At 51.9% G+C, this 19,233-nt stretch overlaps 10 protein-coding genes across 10 annotated transcripts; 7 read left to right on the top strand and 3 right to left on the bottom strand.

Annotated features, from left to right (window-relative positions):
* Window positions 1-851: 851 nt before the first annotated feature.
* Window positions 852-2,372, top strand: APUU_50245A (MFS transporter; the record flags this gene model as incomplete). The annotated part of the gene is made up of 1 exon (XM_041705221.1): window positions 852-2,372. The coding sequence occupies one exon, from the start codon at window positions 852-854 to the stop codon at window positions 2,370-2,372; it is 1,521 nt and encodes a 506-aa protein (XP_041557728.1).
* A 315-nt stretch (window positions 2,373-2,687) lies between these two features.
* On the top strand, window positions 2,688-3,107 carry APUU_50244A (uncharacterized protein; the record flags this gene model as incomplete). The annotated part of the gene is made up of 2 exons (XM_041705220.1): window positions 2,688-2,978; window positions 3,045-3,107. The coding sequence occupies 2 exons, from the start codon at window positions 2,688-2,690 to the stop codon at window positions 3,105-3,107; spliced, it is 354 nt and encodes a 117-aa protein (XP_041557727.1).
* Window positions 3,108-3,704: 597 nt separating this feature from the next.
* SEO1_2 (MFS transporter (Seo1)) lies at window positions 3,705-5,332 on the top strand (the record flags this gene model as incomplete). The annotated part of the gene is made up of 4 exons (XM_041705219.1): window positions 3,705-3,864; window positions 3,913-4,163; window positions 4,215-5,152; window positions 5,203-5,332. 4 exons carry the CDS (start codon window positions 3,705-3,707, stop codon window positions 5,330-5,332), a joined length of 1,479 nt encoding a protein of 492 aa, XP_041557726.1.
* A 277-nt stretch (window positions 5,333-5,609) lies between these two features.
* Window positions 5,610-6,329, top strand: APUU_50242A (dual specificity protein phosphatase family protein; the record flags this gene model as incomplete). Its single annotated transcript, XM_041705217.1, has 1 exon — window positions 5,610-6,329. One exon carries the CDS (start codon window positions 5,610-5,612, stop codon window positions 6,327-6,329), a length of 720 nt encoding a protein of 239 aa, XP_041557725.1.
* Window positions 6,330-7,078: 749 nt separating this feature from the next.
* APUU_50241S (putative cyanamide hydratase) lies at window positions 7,079-7,813 on the bottom strand (the record flags this gene model as incomplete). The annotated part of the gene is made up of 1 exon (XM_041705216.1): window positions 7,079-7,813. One exon carries the CDS (start codon window positions 7,811-7,813, stop codon window positions 7,079-7,081), a length of 735 nt encoding a protein of 244 aa, XP_041557724.1.
* Window positions 7,814-8,390: 577 nt separating this feature from the next.
* On the bottom strand, window positions 8,391-10,009 carry APUU_50240S (Zn(II)2Cys6 transcription factor; the record flags this gene model as incomplete). The annotated part of the gene is made up of 3 exons (XM_041705215.1): window positions 8,391-9,093; window positions 9,146-9,626; window positions 9,685-10,009. 3 exons carry the CDS (start codon window positions 10,007-10,009, stop codon window positions 8,391-8,393), a joined length of 1,509 nt encoding a protein of 502 aa, XP_041557723.1.
* A 485-nt stretch (window positions 10,010-10,494) lies between these two features.
* Window positions 10,495-12,429, top strand: APUU_50239A (S9 family peptidase; the record flags this gene model as incomplete). The annotated part of the gene is made up of 1 exon (XM_041705214.1): window positions 10,495-12,429. One exon carries the CDS (start codon window positions 10,495-10,497, stop codon window positions 12,427-12,429), a length of 1,935 nt encoding a protein of 644 aa, XP_041557722.1.
* An 83-nt stretch (window positions 12,430-12,512) lies between these two features.
* APUU_50238S (uncharacterized protein) lies at window positions 12,513-13,720 on the bottom strand (the record flags this gene model as incomplete). The annotated part of the gene is made up of 2 exons (XM_041705213.1): window positions 12,513-13,610; window positions 13,655-13,720. 2 exons carry the CDS (start codon window positions 13,718-13,720, stop codon window positions 12,513-12,515), a joined length of 1,164 nt encoding a protein of 387 aa, XP_041557721.1.
* A 925-nt stretch (window positions 13,721-14,645) lies between these two features.
* Window positions 14,646-16,251, top strand: APUU_50237A (uncharacterized protein; the record flags this gene model as incomplete). Its single annotated transcript, XM_041705212.1, has 2 exons — window positions 14,646-14,880; window positions 14,936-16,251. The coding sequence occupies 2 exons, from the start codon at window positions 14,646-14,648 to the stop codon at window positions 16,249-16,251; spliced, it is 1,551 nt and encodes a 516-aa protein (XP_041557720.1).
* Window positions 16,252-16,564: 313 nt separating this feature from the next.
* On the top strand, window positions 16,565-18,873 carry APUU_50236A (uncharacterized protein; the record flags this gene model as incomplete). Its single annotated transcript, XM_041705211.1, has 2 exons — window positions 16,565-17,964; window positions 18,021-18,873. The coding sequence occupies 2 exons, from the start codon at window positions 16,565-16,567 to the stop codon at window positions 18,871-18,873; spliced, it is 2,253 nt and encodes a 750-aa protein (XP_041557719.1).
* Between the last annotated feature and the right edge of the window lie 360 nt (window positions 18,874-19,233).

Genomic DNA, 19,233 nt, shown 5'->3' with positions numbered 1-19,233 from the left:
TGCATTTACTTTCTTGAACGGGGTGCTTGTTGGAAGACTCAGTATACCGCGATCCAGGCATGACCTAAAGTTAAGTTACTGTTAACCCAGATGCGGATGTTCTGCGCTTCTCGCGGTAGCATGTACCTGCTAGGGAATTGATGCTTATTGTAGGGTTATTGTTGGGGGTGGCTAGCTCACCACCAGCCACGGATGTAGCGGTTATATATGCTGCGCAACGTACAATGCGTATTTAAATGATCCGAACCAGAAATCATACGCACAACAATTGTCGGTCAGAAAGTATTGACACAGATATTGCAGTCCATGTCAGCAGCATTATCCGGTGTTTCTATCAGGAAAAAGTGTTTATTGTGAGTGAATCATGATGCGAAAAGATCGAAAAGATCGAAACTGTCGGATATACGGGAATCCCTCGGAGATGAACCAGGGAATCGCCCTCGGAACTGCTGTTTGGGGGTGAGAGTGGGACCGGGCGGATATACGGAACAGACAATTCGAGACAGCCCCTTATCAATCACTGAGCAAGAATCACAAGTGACAGTCCTGCATCAGACTCAGCCTTCCATTGGCCAACTCTCTGCATCGGATATCAGATTGACACCTCGACCGACTCGGATTCCTGAATCCGGTTCCAGCCTGGCCACATTTTCGACGAGTCAAACACGAGGCGTCTGAGTGAAGATAGTCACGTCATTCGCTTCTCAGCGCCGTTTGAGTTGTGGATCTAGCCTAGAAACGTTTTTTTCAGAGCTGTTTCGGCCTGACCTCCTGTATCAACTCCGTGTCAAGTCTGCTTTAATATCAGTCAGTACCCCGTCCTCACCATCCTGGGTAACCAGCGAGTCGCCATGGACGAGGAAGAAGGGAAGAACGAGCTGCAGCCGGTCAAGACGAACCAGTCCATCGCGGACTCGTTCTCGGTGCCGCGCGAAATCGTCTTCGTTATTATAACATGCATGTCGCAGTTCATCACCCAGGCCAATGTCGGTATCTGCCTGTCGCCGCTGGACATCGTCGGCGAGCATTTCGGCCTCAGCAATGGGCCTGAGCTGGCCTGGTTCCTAGCTGGATACTCCTTGACCGTCGGGACGTTCATCCTTGTATTCGGCCGCTGCGGGGATCTCTTTGGGTACCGCCGGATGTTTGTTATCGGGTTCCTGTGGCTGTCGCTTTGGTCGCTGGTTGCGGGGCTCAGTGTGTACTCGAACCATATCCTGTTTATCTTCGCACGGGTCCTGCAGGGCTTAGGGCCTGCGATGTTGCTGCCGAACGGGCTGGCCATTCTCGGCGCGACATATGCCCCGGGGAGGAAGAAGGATATGGTCTTTGCGTTGTTCGGTGCGATGGCGCCCAACGGGGCAATTATCGGGGCGGTCTTCGCATCGATCTTCTCCGAGTTTGCCTGGTGGCCTTGGACGTACTGGTCCATGGCCATTGTCTCCGTTGTCTGCGCAGGCATCGGATACCTCGTCATCGAGCCCATCCGACACTCCAGGCCAACCGATAACTTCTTCGTGAGCCTGGACATCCCCGGCGCGTTCACGGGCATCACCGGCCTCGTCCTGGTGAACATCGCCTGGAACCAAGCGCCCGCTGTCACCTGGGCAGAGCCCTACGTGATCGTCCTCCTTATCCTGGGCGCTCTCTTCCTAGCCGCATTCTTCGTCGTCGAATTCAAATACGCAAAGCACCCGCTCATCCCATTCCACGCCTTCTCGGCAGACGTCTCCTTCGTGCTCGCCTGCGTCGCAACAGGCTGGGGCTGCTTCGGAACCTGGATCTTCTACAGCTGGCGCTTCCTCCTCGACATCCGCGGCATATCGCCCCTGCTCGCCTCTGCCCAGTTTTCCCCACCCTGCATCTCAGGCCTCGTCGCCTCGTGCGTCACGGGCCTTCTCATGTCGCACATTCGTCCGGCCTGGATCATGTGCATGTCTCTGACGGCTTTCACCCTCGGCACAGTCCTCATCACCATCGCGCCCGTCCACCAGACATACTGGGCCCTGACATTCGTCTCTCTCGTCATCATCCCCTGGGGCATGGACATGTCCTTCCCCGCCGCGACGCTGATGCTCTCGAACGCCGTGAAGCGCGAGCACCAAGGCCTCGCTGCGTCTCTCGTCACGACCATTGTGAACTACAGTATCAGCCTGAGTCTCGGCTTTGCGGGCACGGTCGAGAGCCAGATTGTCCACGGCGATTCGCCGGAAGAAAGACTGCGGGGGTATCGCGCCGCGCTGTATTTTGCGATTGGGCTTGGTGGACTGGGCCTTTGTATTAGCGTGCTTTATACTGCGAGGAGTTATATGAAGAGCCCGCGTTCGGCTTCAAGTTCGAGGTCGAGTTCGAGTTCGAGGACGGCGGCGTAGGTCGTTGGTGGGGTGTATAAAGATTGTTTCTATAGATTTAGACTTAGACTTAGAAAGAAATAGAAGTTCTGCCTATTCTTTGAAGAGAAATAATTGACAGTAATAGGGAAGACAATTAATGAGAGGTGACTGGTGAGGTGAAGTGAGGTGAAGTGTTCCTCTCCTCGCCATCTTATCCTTCTTACATCTCTTTCTCTCTTTATCTTATTCTACTGTCTTTCTCTCGCTCCTTTCCATTCAACATCGTCTCCAATCCTTGTCAACTGTTACACCTTCGGCTTCAAGTTCCCGTGGATGCCCCTTATGCTCGCAACGATGCAGCTAAATTCTGTCATCATAGAAGTCATTTGCATAATCGGAAGTCGACGCGAATCTGCAGGATTCTTTTGGGCAGGATCCCCTGACATGGGAGTGGCCATCAATTTCACAGCCGTGGTGACGCTACTTTTGGGGTGCAGTAACAGCTCTGTGACTGGAAGCACCATGTTGGACAACCTGCAGGCTGACGAGGGCGGCCTTGAAAATGCCTTGGGTATCAATCTTCCAGTCTGCTATCTCGACAACATCATCGACCACTATTTCGATACCTATTGGAGATGGGAGGATGTACGTTTTCCTGTCCCCGGCATCTCGCCCTGCAAACACCCATGCTGACCGTTTCCCCCCTTGAAGACTGTCGTCAAGGATGCACTCAACCTTGGCTGTGGATCAATTCCTAACAATATCAAGCACTGACTGTACAACTACGACGGCTACGCCAATGAGCTAGCATCGTACTTTAACCAAATCCGGAACGGGATGATGCCAAGGACTCTATTGTGATAGACGACCGGGGCTATATTACCTACCCCAAGGTAGATGTAAATGACCATTGGTTTGTGTACTGGGAGTAGCTATCACTAGAATAGAATGCCTGGTCCCAGACATGCTGTCGGGGCCTGGAAAGAGGAACTAGCAAGGTCCTGAATCAGGGATGGAGGTCCTGGTAGTGCGTGTTTTCTTTTTTTTGTGTACTCGGTGTATGGACTGATTCCACATCCTACACTATGTTTCTATTATACAATTTTTGTTTATAATTCATGGAAATACACACTATAGTAAAGTTATCTTCTGCTCTCAACCTAACTGGTAGTTCCCACTGGCGCAATCAGGCATCCGATGGTATCATTGCAGTTGGAGTAGGCGTGGTGATGCTATCAACGCCACGATGGCGACATCCATGATACTACTATTTAGCCGGTGATAACGGTTCTTGGAGATAAAAACTCATTCAAGCTTCAGGCTTTGTCAATTACCGGTACTCCATATTGGTGTTTATATATAGTCTCTACCATGTCCGACACTATTGGTAAACCGACGCGGAAATGGTACGACTGGTTTTCGCCAGACGACACGCCAGAGGAGCGGAAGTTGGTGCTCAAGCTCGATCTTCTGATTGTTCCGTATGCATTCATAGTGTACTGGGTCAAGTACATTGACCAGGGGAATATCAGTACGTCCAACTCTACACCCTTCCGCGGCAGATAGTTAACGGGTCTAGATAATGCCTATGTATCAGGGATGGCAGACGAACTGGGCTTCTACGGGAACGAACTGGTCCATTTCCAGACAATATTCACGGTTGGAAATGTTGTCGCTCTCTTACCGTTTATGTATCTTTTCCCTCGCGTGCCGATGCACTATCTTGTGCCGGCTCTTGACCTGCTCTGGGGGATATTCACCCTGCTGCAGTACAGGGCGACGAGCTATGCAGAGATTATGGCATACAGATTCATGGTCTCAATTTTCGAGGTTAGTATCTCAGCAAGGTAGTGGACGATCCCAGAGCTTACAGGTTAATAGGCATCATACTTCCCCGGCGTCCACTTCGTTCTCGGATCGTGGTATAAAAGCAACGAAATCGGCCGACGAGGCGGCGCATTCTACATCGGCCTGACGCTGGGCTATTTAACAGCCAGTTTGCTTCAGAGCGCAACACTCGACAACCTCGATGGTGTCAATGGGCTCCCAGGCTGGCGCTGGCTCTTCATCATCAACGCGATCATAACTCTGCCTCTTGCGTTGATCGGCTGCTTCATCTACCCCGGTACAATCGACAAGCCGAACCGACTGGTCATCTCAGAGAAGGATCTCCAGCTGGCGCGCCAAAGACTGCAAAAGCAAGGCACCAAAGTGGAAAGTGCCCCGTTCTCATGGAAGCTCGCGAAGAAGATCGCTTTCACGAAGCGATTCTGGCTCGTTCTCCTCTGGGATAGTCTCTTCTTCAACTCCAGTGCTAACACGGCATCCTTCCTGCTCTGGCTGCAGAGCCTGGGTCGATACACTGCATCCAGAGAGAACCAGCTCAACTCCATCAGCCCGGCGCTGGGAATCTTCTTCATTCTCTTCATAAACTTTAGCACGGACTTATTCCTCGAGCGTGCCTGGGCCATTACACTCGCTTCGGCATTTAACTTTACAAGCCTGGTAATCCTCGCTATCTGGAATGTCCCCGAGGGTGCGAAATGGTTCGCCTACAGCGTGCAGTACTCGGCTGTTGCTGTCTCGTCTGTGCTTTATGGATGGGTGAATGTGATCTACCGGGACAATATTGAAGAGCGCGCAGTGGTGCTGGTTCTGATTACTGCGATATCCACAATGTGGACTTGCTGGATCCCGCTGTTTACGTATCCAACCGTTGAGGCACCTAGGTTTGAGCATGGGTATGTCTTTTCGGCGGTTATCGCGGCTTTACTTGTTGGGATGACGTTTGTTATTCGTTATGTTTATGGGCCGGATGGGTGAGTGTCTTTTTACTTTTGGTTACGGACTATTTGCTGACAGTACATAGTGAAAGGGATAGATCCCTTGTGAAATGGTCTAGACCGTCTGAGGCTCCAAATGATGCAGGAGAACTTAGATCTGATCCAAGGGACGGGGTTAAGGGAGGGCATGTCGCGGTAACTGCGACCCCGTCATAGTATCATAGATGGTACCTGTGCCGGATGGCCTGATGCATATTCTGAACCTTTCCAACTGAAAGGTTTATGATGAGGGATTCGAATGTAAGATAGAGTTCGATTTGTTCCTCGGAACCTGCATTCTTACGATGGCAAGGTACCCGGTGACAGTACATAAGATTTCCTACCATGAAAGAACTAGATCTCTACGCGTCCTCGTTCTCCCATGTCCTACACGAATTCAACTCTTCCAACCCTTACAGAAGACTCCCGTTACTCCTACTATTCCTCCTCCACCATGGAGGAAGATTACACTCTCGCGCACACCAGCCTGACGATCGTACAGAAAACCACAGGAAACAATAGTCCAGAAAACGCCTGGATGAGAGAGATAGTACCGGGCCTGTTCATAGGAAACGTCGCGTCATCGTACAACATGTGGTTGCTGCAGAGGAACAACATCCAGGCCATCGTCTCTCTTACCAGCAAATATCGGCCATTGTGGGATAGTCGCACAATGGTCGCTGGTATTGCAGCTAGAAATCACTTGTGGGTTAATGTTGACGACGTCGTGGGTGCCGATCTCCTTTCCGCCATGAAGGATATATGTGACTTTATTGATTCTGTCGCGCCGCCGCAACTTGACTCTCTAAGTGCCTTGCCTGCCGCTTCCCAAGCCCAGGGTGTCAACGGCGGGCAAGTCAGCAACAGCCAGTGCAGCGAACCTTTGCCTGCGGTATTGGTACACTGCACCTGTGGAGTATCGCGTTCGTCGACGGCAATCGCCGCATATCTCATGCGCAAACTACAGCTGGAACGGGACGACGTACTTCAATTTATCAGATCAAAGCAGCCCTACATCCAACCAAACCGGGGCTTTCGGTTGCAGCTTCAGCTCTGGTATTATTCTGGATATCAAGGACGGGCAAACAGAGGTAAGATTCTAATGGTCCACTCCACCCCTATATTTGATCTTGCTCGGAACCTGACTGACGGACTTGTCAGTCTCCCCTTTTAAGGTTTACAGAGGCTACGATATCATCATCCGTCTAGCCATCTCCGTGCCAGGATTCGGAGCGCTACTTATGGGACAGGGGATTGGGGTTTGCATAGCAAAGCCACGGCCAGGGGAGCAACGTTGAACATGTACCTCCTGCTGTAACTAAATGTCTGGGGGTTCTCACTACTTGCTATACCGTGCTATAAAGAAATCACTTCAAGTATAGAGCAAAATCGACGTAATTGCAGAGATTCTTCCACCGTCACGGACAGTGTACCAGTCGAGCGCTACGTAGTAAGGTGAGTCACTAGTTGGTGGTCAGACGGAGAATGTCCGATGTTTAAGTTCAGTGTGACCAGGGGCAGATCATACTTTAGCAGTGTCCGTGGAAAGGTGAAATTGGATCAGGCCAGGTCCCGCCACGTCTACAAAGTAACTCGTAAAGTGTATCTGTACGGTGTATGCCCTCCACCTCGGGCTGTTGAAGGCTTCTCAGATCATTTCCTGACTAGGAAGTTATTGCTGGTGGGGGGTTTAGTTACATATGATTTGCTAAAAAATACTTCCTCTCTTGCCATTGGACTACGGTCTTTAGGTCCGGCCCACTACCCGAGATCAGCCGCGAGGACCCACTTTCTTAAACGGACTGAAATATTGGGATTCTGGAAGTACGTAGCAACATCTACTCAGCCTTGGGAGCATTCCACAAACATATGATTCTGTAAAGATCTAAATATTTCCAACATCCATGGCTCGAGAGCAACCAACTACTCCCACTCTCGCATGAGAGTATTCGCCTCAATCTGCTTATCAAAATCCACCAAATGCGTCGAATGACACCAAGGCTTAATCGCCTCCTCCTTGCGAATAGTCGTCGAGAACCACCGGCACCATTTCATCCGCGGATACGCCTCGTTGATCTCTCTCCTCGTAGAATCATGGACCAACTTCCCGAAATCCTGCACATGCGGATGGATCCCCGTGTTGTCATACGTCGTCGCAAGCTGGATAAGCTGGCCGATGTACGTAATTGTGCCGTCAACGCCCATGTCTTCGTGGCGGATGATAGCCTCGGACGCGGCTTCGGCCTGGTCCGCTGTTGCGCCGAGGTCCTTTAGGATGTTTAGCGCTTTGATACCGCCGTAGATGTCGAAGGACATGCGGGTTGCAGTGAGGTTTTCGTCCGCAGTGCCAAGGTCATGCAGAAGGCAGGTAAGTGCCCAAGTCACCGGGTTCAGGGCCTTGGCTTGCTCGGGGAATTGTTGCTTCGTGATGGCCATTCCGTAGAAGTAGACGCGCATTGAGTGGTTGAGGGTTTCGGGGTGGAGCTTTTCTTTGGCGTACTTCAGGGTCTTTGCGACGACGGGGTCTTCGGATGGGAATGGGATCTCGCTGAGGGGGAGCGCCGTGGGTTTGTTGATGTAGGGCTCGGAGCCGAAGATGAGCCCGGCGTTGGCGGGCATGGCTGTCCAGCCGTTAACTGCGGATTCGTCGTGGCACATTTTGATAGATTGGATTGAAATGGTGGACTGAGGGCGAAGTTTACAACTGTTCGTAAATGTCGAGATGTAGTAGAGGAAGAGCAGGCTTAAATAGTTGTTTCGGACGCCATTGCCACAAGTAGAGTAAATCTGATTGAAGCTCTGCTGCATTGTGTCTATATCGACGTCATTCTGTAACTAAGCCTTGTCTGTATTAGGAAGTTGAGATATGTGGGGCGGAGGCGTCGATGTTTTGCAGCCTGCACGGACCAGGCCTTCGCTGGATTGGGGAGTTCTGCTATGTGGATGACGGCGGTTGTTCGGACATTCCCCGGTTTTGTATCCCAATATTCGACCCAAGCGCGATACCTTCCAGTCGGTGTGATAAGGGCCAAACAATACTCAGTGGCGATTTTATGAACGCCTGACTATTATAGGAAGTTATCTCATGTGGCATTTTAAGACACGTAGAGCGAGCGTCACTGTTAATCTTAATCCACATAATGCTCGGATATTTCGAAGGATGCTATTCAATAGTTGGATATTATGTCCATGATGCAATAATATAACCAGACGCGCATGGCCGTAAATTCATATACTAAATCAGAAGCCAGTCGCGGTCTATCCGGTACAAATCAGGACCGCCATAAACATCATGCAATACACCTCCAGTTAAGGGTTTCTGCTTCCACCGGGCTTGTAAGACTTTCGAAGCACTGATAATATTCAAACAGCTCGTCAAATCCCACAACATCCTCATTGATTGAAGCACGGCGGTTTGTTGGGATTCTTTCTGGCATTCGAGACCGGCAATGAAAGTTGGCCACAGGAGACATTTGAACAATGTCGTATCACTTTTGAGGTCGTCAATAAGAGCAAGTAATTGTAGAACCAAGTCCTCGTTGTCGGGTACAGCCGCTTTAAAAGCCTTGAGCACCCGCCTTCCGTAGAGCAAAGCGGCTGTTTTGTATGCCAGTGACAAATTAGAGAGCCTTTGGACATTGACTATAGAAGGACTGGATCTCTGGAAGCCTGACGCCCATTCAACGCAATCAAAATTCTCCGTAAGCTCGAGCATGGCCAGGGTATCTCGTACGTCTGCGTCGGAAATCATTTCATGTATTCCTGACTCTGAAATCAGATCTCGCTGATTGGAAAAGAAATGGATGGCTTTCAAAATAAACTCTGGACATCCGAGAAAGCTCCGAACAATGGACTCTTGATGTCTATTTCCGTCACCACTGAGAGAAAATTCAGATCTCGATTTCGGGGAGGAGAGTGTTGCTCCAAGTGTTGCAATCCTGTTACAGTTAGTTGTGGACTGAGTATCCAACGGCCGGCGAGACAACATACAACGAAAACTGCCGGTCGATAAACCGTCTCAACTCCTGAGCCGTCTCCCCAGGGTCTTCGCTTTGGCCACTGGCACGTGGCGCAACCAGAGACTGGTAAAGATTGACCAGACCCTTTGCGCCTTGAAGATGGTAATCCCAGCCGTCAATTCCCGACTCGAGAAGGTCAAGGAAGATAAGAAGCAGAATGGTTGCCAATGTAGCGTCCTTCCTTTCCAGCTCCGGACGTGTCAATTGTCTTGACAATGCTCCTATAGTTTGGCGTTTAAAATGGAGGGCATCCGTGTTCGCATGTACGAATCGCGGCGATACAGAAACATTAGCCTGGTCAAACAACCGACCCGTGTTGGCAAAATGCCGTGCGGCGAGAGCGACTATACATTGCTGCAGCGTTGAGTCATCCAAGGCGTGGGAAAGCAAATGCCGAAACGGATTGCTTTCACTGTCGTAGAGGATGAACAATTTGCAGATGCGGTTGTTATCTTTTCCTGATTAGCACTGACGAAGATATTTGTCTTGTTGAACTTGATAAGAACTCACAATAATCCATGTAATACCGCGATGCCCGGTCCAGGTTCGATATTCGCGGGTCCTGCAAGGCGAAAGCAGGCAGACATTTTACCCCAGATGCCAATACCCGCTTCTGCTTTGTCCCTTGTATCACGTTTGATATCGGCAGACCATCAGAGTTGGAATCTCCATACAAACGCCCCCGCATCTTCCCCCGGATTGCCGCGCCTTTCACCCATCTGAGTGGCCGCTTGTCGAAGCACTGCAGGCCGGCCTTCTCGCACTTGGCGCAGGGCGATTGGGACTGGTCACATTGAATAGTCCGGCTGCGACATGTCCAGCATGCTCTGTTCATTTCGTGGTAGGGAGGTGAGTGAGTGGCGGAGAGAAATCAAATGACTCAGGCAGAAAATATATACAGCCCACGTGACGCCCACTCGATTCACTGTGTATTTTGTATATATTGTGAGTACATATTAACATATTACGATAAATATTGATAAATAATAGAGCGCCATTGAGGTGTATTTTACCCTGTTTGGCTCTACGTGGCCAATGTGTATATAGACAGAAAGGCCCTAATATAACGTCTTGCAAGCAAAGTGCAATTTGAAATATTTTTTCAGCTAGTAATACTTTAAATTAGTTAACTAATTAACTAGCATAGTTTATCATCTAGGCATAGTGCAATGCTTATCTATGCAGGGATCACGAATGGCAGACGATGGTGTCATCTCACGCCATCAGTCCCCGCACGTTCACATAAAGCCCCAACATCTCCAACCATCACAAACCCCTTTTCTATCTCAGCAAGTGAAACTACGCTGCTAGACTGGGAAAATGCCTTCAATATCGAACCCACGCCAAGCAGCCGCATTGTCGGCCCTCGCGGACCTCAAACTGCCCAAAGACCTACACATTTCCCCGGACGGGTCCAAAGTCGTATATGCGCTTGAGGCGTTCTCGCGCAAGGAGAGGGCTGCTACGTCGTCGCTTTGGATTGCAGATGTTGGTGTGAACCATTCGGCTCGTCAGATTACGTCGGGGCTCTTCAGGGATGAAAAGCCGAGGTGGTCGCCGGATGGTCGGTATATCGCGTTCTTGTCGGATAGGGCTGGAAGGGGACGAGGAGGTGTGATTTACTTGCTCGCTCTTGGAGGGTTTGGCGAGGCGTATCCGGTTGCTGAGGGTGTTCAGGGGGTGAAGGAGTTTGAGTGGAGTGGTGACGGGAGGTTCATCGCTTTCGCAAGTACGGATGGAGATGGAGATGGCGATGACGCTGGAGAGGACGACACGGACAATCCAGTGGTCTTTGGAGGAGAGGAAGAAGAAAGCAGCAGTCAGCGTCTGCGCATTGTCGAAGTTGAGAGGAGGAGCGTCCGCACATTGACCCCAGCAGACCACAACGTGGACTTGTTCTCATGGAGTCCGACATCTTTGGAGATCGCCTACACCGTATCAGGAGCAGTCTCCGAGTCTCAATTCAGTAGTAGCCGGATTGAAATTGCGTCTGTTGACAGCGGCTCCAGAAGGACGTTCATCAAGGCAAAAGGGCCCGTCACATCACTGGTCTGGACTGAACGAGACAAGCTACATTTCATCGCTCGTCCTACGCCTCCCTACACCCAGCCTGCTGTCTACGAAGCACGGATCAAGTCCAAGCAGTATGGCAGCTACTTTGGCTGGGATGGAGAAGCCATCTCTCTCCACCGCGCTCGAGACTCGGTCATCGCCCGCATCCAGAACCCTAACAACGAAGCCGCGCACGCACTCGGGGTCGAGAGCACCTCCTGGCCATTCCCCAGCTTCTTCAAATCCGAATACGAAATCACATCCTTTGACGCATTCCGCAGGCCATCCTCAGACGACTTCACACTCGCCATCGCGCGCAGCAGCCCCCAGGTCGCGAACGAGGTATGGTCTGTAACCACCAACAAGACAGGCGGCAGCAGCCTGGTCAAGCTCTCATCGCACAACTCCACCTTCGACGGGTTCCGGTCAAAGCGGATCTCAACGACTGGTTCAGACGGGTGGGAATGCGACGGGTGGCTCTTCACCCCGAGGCCATCAGTAACGATATCCCGCCGTCTCCCGCCAACAGTCGTGCTGCTTCGAAGCCATCCAACCCTCCCCTCTTTCTCCATGGGCCCCCATCTAGATGTAGCGCATCTAACAGCAGCCGGCTATGCAGTGCTATGTCCAAACCTCCGAACAACCGGCAGCGGAGGCGGAATCGGCGAACGCTACGCCGACCTAATCGCGATCCTCAAAAAAGCCGTATTAGAGAACCTCGTCGACGAGTCCCGCGTGACGATAAGCGGCTGGTCAGACGGGGGATTCCTAACCTCACTCGCGGTGATCCGAAACGAGTTCAGTTTCCGCGCAGCCGTTTGTGGCGGCGGCGTTGTGGATTGGGATTTCGTCAATGCGAATAGTGACCCCTTTTGGCCCGCGCCGGATATTCCGAGTTTGTCTTCGTCGCCGCGTGGATATGCCCGTTCTATCTCGACTTCTACTACTTCTACTTCTGATGCGGTGTCGGATGGGAAGAGCGGCGCGGAGAAGCGGAAGACGCCGCTTCTCATCCTCCATGGGCGCGAGGACGATCAGGTCCCTGTGTCTGGGCCGTTGGCGTTCTGGCGGGAGAAGCAGCGGTGGAATGGACCTGTCCAGATGGTGTTGTATCCCAAAGAGAAACATGTTATTAGGGACCGGAGGCATCTACTTGATTTATGGACGAGGGTGCTCCAGTTCTATGATAGGTATTTGGTGTAATCTAGATTAATTCGATGTTGATGCTGTAACTTGCATATTATAACTTCACTTTTAAGTAACATAACATGTAGGGCGCATCAATGTCACCAGCACAGTGGGGTTTCACCCAAAGTGCAACGACCACCCCTCCGAGCTGCAAGCAGACTGGAACCCTGATATGTCGCGTTAATACCCAAACGGTCCCTATTCACGAGTACCTGCTTCATGAAGCGGTTAAATGCAGCTACCTGTCTGGCAGAGTCTGCCTCGTGATCGGGGAATACATTTACTTTGTATACAAACATTTTCCCTCTAAAGACAGTAAGCCTGCGAAGGGCACACAGTGAGTTGAACACTTCCTCCCAGGTCCCGTCAGTTATCTCGACTGCGTGAATTTCAAGGACCTCCAAGGAGTGCGCAAACCTGGCGATTGAGACTAGGTCAGAAGGTGGAAGTATTACCTGGCTGATCTCGAGGTGACGCAGAGGAATATCCCGAGGAAGGTATTTTATGCAGTTTCGCAAGACCTGCGTTACAGACTGAATACTCAGGACCTCTAGTCTTTTTGCGTATCGCAGAGTCTCGAGCACTTGGCCTTCCCATGCCTGGCCTTCCCATGAATGCCATGGGAATAAACCACCGTCGAACTTGAAAAACCGCAGGGACGGCATTATACGAGCCAAGTCCCTTGTATGGTCATAGGACCAGCCGGACATGAAGAAGCTCCGGTGAAGACACAGTGCTTGGATGCCGTTGGGGTAGAGCTGGAAAGCACCTCCAAGAGGCTGGGCTGGCAGTTCTACTTCTTCATTGTCGAGTTCGACAACAGGCCCCAGTCCAGACGGCCGAGGGGGATGCGGGAACATGAACCCCAGATCCACATGGAGAGATTTTAATGCAGGAAATCGGGCAAGCACAGTCGGGATCTCTCGAATGGCCTGCATCTTTGCGGCAGTGTTGGGCCATATGGAGGAGCTCAAGCTAACGAGATCGATGTGCTGGACAAACTGACGGCGTTCACTCTTCGACAGCCTCTGGATTGAACCGGGGATGTACGGCTCGCTGCTTCTTAATCTCAGCTCAACCGTCTTGTAAACCAGTCTGGTGCAGCTGTTGTAGAACTGCTTGTTGACTGTCATTAGCCCTCTCAGGTCCCGCTTTGTACCTTTGTCCAAGTTGCCATCAATAACGTGGTTTGCAATCTGAATCGTTAGCTGCGTCTTGAAGGGCTAGACTGGGCTCTTACCTTGTCATATAGCTCTTGTGGGAGGTCACCAAGACCAGTCGTCTTGGGCTCGTTCTGCGAGGCCATGTTTAGTGTCTTTCAATTTCAGTGAAAACGCAGATGAGAGTTGAAAGGACAGAAGCTTGGAAATATAACCTGACACAATATCCAAGACCAATTGAGACGTCATCATTTTACTGGCCCTGGGCCAGTCAGTCAGTAACCAACTCTAAATGTCTAATATCAAGGAGATTTCGGCTTAGTTCCTGGTGGTGTGTATCATCCGGTCCCAAGACGTAAACTCAACGATCAGGAGTGTGCTGAATGGTTCGTTAAAGTTATAGCTTCTGCATCCCACCAGTACCTAGCCAGGGGATTGTGCATTCTGGTTTTGAACGATGGTTGCCAGGTTTACGAGTTGGGTACGGTGCAGAGACATGACCCATGGCCTGACTTCCTCTGCTGTCTGGGATGAGAAGCGAACACGCCGACGGGCACCTGATCGGAAGGCGACTGTTACAGAAGCCAATCTTGATCAAGGTCGACGCGGTGCCTTCTATTTGCAGGGGTGAGTTGGGGAGTGGAAACTGCCCTAATAGTCTTCGCCCCTTCCTCCACAGTGTTTCTTTGCCCCAAATAAAATACTGCCATCACTATTAGTATCCTCGTAAAAAATACGTATTACTGTTGATGCTATTAACATGACAGGGGCGGTTTCCGCATCTAGACATTGTATCCATGGGTCTACTTGGTCCTGGTCCAGATGCGCCACCGCATTAAGCTTCAGGGCCAGGGGCATGATCACTAGAAGTATAAACTCTGGGGGCTCAAATCATGCCACAGACGTGATCCATATCTGGGCTCAACAGTACTATGACGACTGCGATCGTTTCATTTCTTTTAATCTACATCATATCTTACCTTCCTATCCATACTACTTATCTCCCCGTCTTAAACAACCCATAATAGAAAAAGTAGCGCCAATCACTGGCTTTCACTTATTCTCTCAATAATGTCCCGGCTCCCAGACTCAATCGCCCTAGGGGACCGCATAACCAAAATACAAGAAATCCAGGCAAACCTCGGCCTCACAGAATTGGACCCCGCGGCATGGTCCTTCCTATGGCACGCAGACGAGGACAGGCTCCTCTCAATCGGGAAAATGTCGGCAGGGGAGCAGCAAGGGCGAGAGCAGCTGGCTCAGATGTTTATACGCCATGACCTGTTTAGGGACGTGGTGCTGGAGTGTATGTCTACTTTACTACCTATCCAGACAGCCAACCGAGCTAACAATACCCACAGGGCTCTCTAAGACCCGTATTCGGGCCCCATGGGTAGAGCAGGTTAATCCTACAGTGGCAGACATCGCCTATTCGATGAAAGAATGCTACCAGCGCAGCAAGAGCTGCTGCATCACATCCAATTTTGAGCCGGTTGAAATCGCACACATAGTCCCACTCCATATTGGCGGGCGAGATATGGAAGAACGAAATAACCGCCGCTTTTGGAAGGCGATGCGCTTCTTCTTCGATGAGCAGCGAGTGAACAGCTGGATGGCCGCAACGGCCGATCCGCTTGAATTAGCGAACCTGATGTGTGTTAGCGGCAATGTACACGGGCTGTACGAGAGTGCTCGGTTTGCGCTGCGGCCGATTTTCCAGGGTCAGAATAGGACGGCGGCCCTTTTCTACTGGTTGCCACACACGGAGTATTCAATGAGGGGGTTGCAGGCCTGGCCAGGCTATAATGTGAATCAGCAATTCTCACCGTTCGGGTGTACGCTCTTCGACTGTGCGACAGGGAGGAAGATCAGGAGCGGGTCTGTCGTGGAGTTCAAGACTCCGGACAGGATGAAGTATCCCGTGCCGTCTTTGGCTATTCTTGACATGCAGTGGACTATGCAGAGGGTTACGGCGTGGAGCGGTGTTTATGACTTCCTGAGGGCGGGTATGGCCTCCAACTCCCGGACCAGGAACAGTTCCAATCCTGATTCCGATGACAATTGGGACTCCGACTCCGACTCGGATGATAGCAGCGAAACGGTGCGTCCAACAAGTGGCTGCCACAATGAGAATGGGAACATGCAGGAACCGGAGCAGCAGACGGAGCGTCAGGAAACGGAGAAGCAGGAAATAGGGCAACAGGAAGCGGAGAAGCAGGAAACAGGGCAGCAGGAAACAGGGCAGCAGGAAACAGGGCAGCAGGAAACAGGGCAGCAGGAAACAGGGCAGCAGGAAACAGGGCAGCAGGAAACAGGGCAGCAGGAAACAGGGCAGACGGATGCCGAGATAAAAGAGGATGCGGCTACCCATTATAAAAGACGAGCATTCACAAGACAAGCATTTAACAGACGGGAACCTCCAATGCCGGTCATCCTAGAAGAAGACGAGCCGATAATAGCACTTGCAAAGGGGAGAAAGAGGAAGAGGTCTGGCGGAGGCTGCGAGGCCAACGATGAGCAAGACTGCAGTGACGGAGACGACTCAGAGAAATGCCCTGGTCAGAGCAATGGAGAGACAGGCCAGCATAGCCTCAAAAGCATAAAAGCAGCGGCTCCAACGAAGCACAGCCCAGCGCGAAGCCCCGCAGGCCAAGACGCCATCCAAGCGATGTCTTGAGTTCTTGACTTTGACTCGTGGGTTAGGGCTTGAGCTGTCATTGGAGGTGGATTGTCGTCCCTGGCCACCCCTGTACTCTGGCCCCAAGCCCCAACCCTCATTTCGTCGGGCAAAGCTCGCCAGTCGTATTGCTTTCAGCTGTTGGATCGCGTCTTGGCCAGCGCTCGGGCACCGGCGCCATCTGAATACGAGGCTGCAGGCCCACCGTGGTGATCCTTTAAGAGCCTCTCCGTCCCATGTCGTTGGGAGAAATGGGCCCGGTCGCTTTCTTCATGGAGTGCGCTCTTCATAAAGTACAGCTCTGTTCTGAATCATGGAGAATACAAATTCCATAGGACTCAGTCCCATCCGCAGGGAGTCTCAACGAAGCGACCATGCGTCCACCGTCACCAGGGTGCAGTCTGTGAAATCAAACGACGAGCAGGACGCCTCTCATTCCTTCAGGCTACGTCGCTCATTGTATGGTTTGATTATTGCCGCGATTTACACTGCTATAGCTGTTGCCTCGTGGGCTCTTATTTGCCGGCTCCGGTTTCGGGTCTCGCGCGATACAGACTCCGACGGATTCTACTCTTCGCCCTATTCTGGAGTGGAAGACGCGCGAGCCCAGATCAAGAAGGATGAACGGGCATACCATATTGCGCGCGTTCTCCAGGCGATCGCTGCTGTCCTGGCACTGCCAGTGACGTCCACTGTCTGCGCAAGTGCTGCAGTGATTTATATGCAGCGCCACCGAAACATCAGCCTGCGACAAGTCATGGCCCTAGCCGATAGAGAATGGATGGATCTGTATACACACATGCGAATGTTTTCCTTCTTCGGCATCGGTGCATGGAAGCGTTACGGGACATCGCTGTTGCTGCTTGCTATGCTGCTGAGTCTCCTTGGCCTGGTCATCTCGCCCATCCAGGCTATCCTGCTCTCTATGGAGACCGTCAAGAGTCCAGCTGAAAGCCAGACCATCCGGGGACTCTTTGACCTACCTGACGCATTTCCATCGCCGGACGACTTCTATTCGGGCAGCGAAGGCAACCTCATTACTGTCATGACGCGGAGTTCCCTCGAGACGGCCACGCTTGAGGACATCCAGGCCCAGCTCTGGCGGGGCACCAATGTATCCTGCAATCCAATGTCACCGAGCTATGATGAAGACGTAGCCTGGACCTCTGACCTCGGATCTATCTGTGAGGCGCGAGGCAATACACTTGAAATCATGCCCGGGCTGCCCGATCCATTCCTTGCTGAACTGCCTGCCGACTTCAACACCGGCCTGATCCAGCAGTTCGCGCCTCGTATCAACTCCACTGCCCGCTTTGAGAACATCACAGAGGATGCGTTTCCGACTGGCTGCGATCAGGTCCCGGACGGATTCTTCGTCGAGTACTCTAACACGACCACCCCGTACTCCACGGATCAAACTTGGGCGGTGCAGGCGTGCATGCCGGTGAATGTGACAGACTCGCCGTGGAAGTCGACACGCAATCGCCAGGATTTCTCGGAGGTGATGTATCTGAACATCACCATGACGCCTACGAGTCTCCAGCGGACCAATGCGCCCGAGAATGCTTTCTACAGACTCACACTAGACACAACAGCCGGCTACTTCGAGCTGCCAAACTACATGAACGGGGAAGTTGCTGGACCACTGCTCGAGAGTGACCCAGTAGATCTCTGCGGTGCCAACTGTGCATTTCAGGGCTGGGACGATTCCGAGTATGCATATAAAACCCTTTCCATATTACCTCTTCTACCTCTTCTAACTCTCGCAGGAGCAACAACGTCGGAAACCCTAACCCCCAGCTCGACCCCGAGCGAGACGCAGCCTACATCGAACAAGCCATAAACAAGGGCCCCCTCTTAACCCTCGCCCTGGCCCTATTCGGCAACAGCTCCTTCATCGAAACCGCCCTTCGAAGCCCAGACACATACAACCCCCCCTTCGAACTCCAACAAAACCTCACAGGCTACTGCCTCGACATCGCGCCCCTAGCCAGCCTCCTCGAATCAAGAAGCTACACCTCCAACCGATACTGCCAGCAATACGGCCGCTCCGAGGATCCCTGGGACCGCGTTTACACCTGGCTGGACCTCTTCCACGGGAACACAACCTACGTCTCGCGCGGGTTCACCGCAGCCGCGTTTCTCGCGAACAGGGCACGCATTCAGGGTCTCGTCGCCTCGTACCTCGACGCCTCGCTTGTTGTTAGCTATGATCTGGGCGCGGATGTGGAGGTCCCTTCTATCTCAGTGGCCGGCGTTATCGTGCTCTCTATTCTCATAGGAATCCACCTCCTGGCTCTGCTCGCGCTGGGAATCTATGCGGCGTGGGAGCCGCGGTGGACGATGATGCTGGACTCGTTCGCGATGATGCGTATGGCTGGGAGCATTGCGCCACCGCTGCCGATGAAGGTGGCTGCGGGGCCGCATCGTGCTGCGGTGTTTGAGCGCACGCCTGGCTGGGTTGGGGATTTGGTTGGTGGGGACGAGAATGGAGATCAGGCTGTTGGGAGATTGGGTGTTGGGGCGGATTTGAGGCTCAGGAAGGATACCCCGTATGAGGCTTTTCATAAGGATCCGTCGTTTGCGATCAATTCTGGGTATTCTGGGGCTTATGCGCCATAGACTGGCTGTTTTGGTATTGTATGGCTGTATGGTCTTTTTATCTATTAATATACCCTGATATCGCAAGGTTTCGATGACTTTTGGACAAACGTCGTCAAATTATACATTAACTATCAATGTGCTACTTTGTGATAGCAATAATCTCCATAGAACGTCGGCAGAGGAACAATTAGGAGATAGCAGATCAATGCCTCCCGCAACACGGACCACTCCTACGATACTAATAGACATAGGAATAACTTGCATTGCAGCTATACATGAGACGCAAGCCGGCATTACAGGGCCACAGCTCGTACTCGCCTGCAGCATTAAACGAATAAACTGTAACGAACTCCTGTCTACTCCGGACAGCCGAACGGT

The sequence above is a fragment of the Aspergillus puulaauensis genome, chromosome 5 (assembly GCF_016861865.1).
Source record: "Aspergillus puulaauensis MK2 DNA, chromosome 5, nearly complete sequence".
Taxonomy (NCBI): domain Eukaryota; kingdom Fungi; phylum Ascomycota; class Eurotiomycetes; order Eurotiales; family Aspergillaceae; genus Aspergillus; species Aspergillus puulaauensis.
Note: the sequence above shows the minus strand (reverse complement) of the source record. Positions and strands in the feature narration are given on the sequence as shown.